Source organism: Penaeus chinensis, chromosome 31, assembly GCF_019202785.1.
Source record: "Penaeus chinensis breed Huanghai No. 1 chromosome 31, ASM1920278v2, whole genome shotgun sequence".
In the NCBI taxonomy this organism is placed as follows: domain Eukaryota; kingdom Metazoa; phylum Arthropoda; class Malacostraca; order Decapoda; family Penaeidae; genus Penaeus; species Penaeus chinensis.
In genome coordinates, this window is record NC_061849.1 from 17518711 (window position 1) to 17521210 (window position 2500).

The 2500-nt window shown below is 29.0% G+C and overlaps 1 protein-coding gene across 1 annotated transcript in view; it reads left to right on the forward strand.

The window, feature by feature from the left end:
• The window catches only part of LOC125042074 (phosphorylase b kinase gamma catalytic chain, skeletal muscle/heart isoform-like), a 27342-nt gene that overhangs the window by 24112 nt on the left and 730 nt on the right, over positions 1 to 2500 (forward strand). Inside the window, exon 12 of the mRNA XM_047637538.1 lies at positions 34 to 2500. This exon is cut by the window's right edge and continues 730 nt beyond it. Coding sequence (XP_047493494.1) covers positions 34 to 180 — 147 coding nt within the window. The 3' untranslated portion in view covers positions 181 to 2500. The remainder of the gene's footprint in view (positions 1 to 33) is intronic.

The following is a 2500-nucleotide window of genomic DNA, read 5'->3' on the forward strand; positions in this document are numbered from 1 at the left end:
ATACTAAAGGCACTCTGGTATGCTGTCATACAGGTTATTGACAACTGCGCCTTCCGTGTTTATGGCCATTGGGTGAAGAAAGGAGAGGGACAAGACCGTGCTGCACTTTTCCAGAACTACCCCAAGCTCGATTTTCCTCGCAGTCCAATGGAAGCGCCCCTCATTGTTGGCCAGTCGTAAAGGGAAAACATGTTATATCAAAGATCATCACTTTTGTAGCATATATTTTATCTTGGACTTTCCTTTGAAAACCTTTAATGGTAGTAGATCTGAAATTTCACCTGGACATAAAGAAAAGGTTTTCTTCATTCGCAGCTCTTGAGAAATTACTTTTGGTTATTTTTAATGACTCTGCAGATGTGGCTCTTGGCTGGATGTCTGTTGTGTGTCAGATTTTATTAACATAAAATATTTTTTAAGTTAACCTTCTATCAAGCCTTTCTTTAGGAAGCAGATGATTTTTAACCTCTCTTTCTCTTTTTTTATTTTCTGCCTCAAAAGTAAGTCAGTAGCACAAGCATTGATATCACTTACATGACATTAGTAATGTGTTTTATCAGAGGAATTAATTTTAATATGTATATATACATACACAGTTACATGTACATTAAACATGAAAATAGGGAAAAGATTCTCATATGATTGGAATGGTCCAAAGATAAGTATAGAAATAAAGGCACTTTGTAAAAATTTATTCATGACAGCAATAATGATCTATTGTGATTGATTTTTAAGTCTGATTTATTTTTATTTTACAGGAATTGTTTGAGTTGTAAGTGAAAAAAATACCCAAGGCTTGAGGATGTCTATGCAAAATTTAGTTTTATGAATTTTGATAGAGCAATGCTAATTTGGTTCGTTTTATTGTATTTTTGTATATAGTATAGGATGTATGGCATTACCTTTTGCCATTTTTTGGGAAGACTGCAAGATTTGTGATGGCATTTGTATAACAATATTGATCAGTCTTCTCTGTTTTTTTTAGACATGATTTGAAATACTCTTAACTCTGCTCTTTGAAGTGTTATTTGAGTCTTTAAGTGGTTGTTCCTGAATGTTATTGTTATTATTATTTATCTTTTTATTTTTGTTTAAGATTATTAAAAATTTTAAAAGAAGAATTCCATGAAAGCTTTTTTTTTTTTATTTCTATAGAATTTTTAAAGAATTATGTATCCATAGTAACATGATTAGTCTGTCGTTACATTTCTTTAGATTGTATTTTCTTCATAGCATATTGATAGTATTATCCTATAATCTACCTAATTCATAAATATAAACGTCCATTTAAAGGCTTCTTTAGAAAACTTGAAAATCATTTGGTTTTGTTATTAATATAATGTTGTTGAGTGGGTTTAATGCTCTTTTCCCTAGATGTATTTAAAGATTTTATTTATCATTTAGTATTATCATTGTTTTTTTAATATTAGTCGGAAACATTTATTTTGTCATCTGATGCTTGTGTTCACTTAAACTCTTTTCTCCTATTTCTTATTTATGATTTATTATCTCATTTTATTTCAGTGGCTCAAAGGAATCCAGTCATATTTGAATTTATGTTATCACATTCCTTGCCTCATACATTTAAGATTTAAGGAAAGTTGAAGCTTCATTCTTACCCATCCTTGCCTCACCTCCCTTACCCTCTCTCCCTTTTACCCCCTTTGCTCCCTTTATTGTCATTAAATAATGATAAGCTTTATTTATTAGTAATCTAAAAAAAAAAAGTGTTTTACATTGTAAGAACATACCTGAAAGCCATGATTTTTTTTATAGTATTATAATTTAAGAACTGTAGTCATAGTATTGACTTCCTTAGATAAGCAGGATCCATTATGCTTCACACAGAACCAAGTCTTTGTACAGTTTCACTATCACTATTTTCCTTAGTGAACATTATTGAATAATGTGTATGCATAATCACATCTTTCTCTGCAGTGAGAGTAAGTGCTAAATGAAGATTATGATAATACAAAGAGTTGCATTGGATGGACAAGAATATCACATTAATGTTACTGATTTAGACAAGAATTACTTTAAGTTGATTAAGTGAGTTTTTTTTATTGATTAAAGTGATAGTATATATTCTGAACATAAATATTGTGATTGACAGCAATCATTTTTATGTTTGATTAACTATAATATGATTTACATTTTTGACAAGGATTTGCATAATATGTTTTCTGAGAATTCATTTTAAGAACAAAATGTACAACCTCTTCATTGTATTTTCATTATTACTATTATTATTATTATCATTATCATTATCATTATTATTATCATTATTGTTATTATCATTATTCTTATTATCATTATCACCAGTACCATCATTGTTATGGTTATAATTTTTTATATTTTAGACTTGAATACATGTGATAGTATTAAGAAGTTCTGCAATGATATAATACTATGAGTAGGTCTCTGCAGTTGCTTCCATGATTTGATATTTTTACAAAAAAAAAGAAAGAAAAATATATTGCTTTTGGCTGTCAGTGTCAAT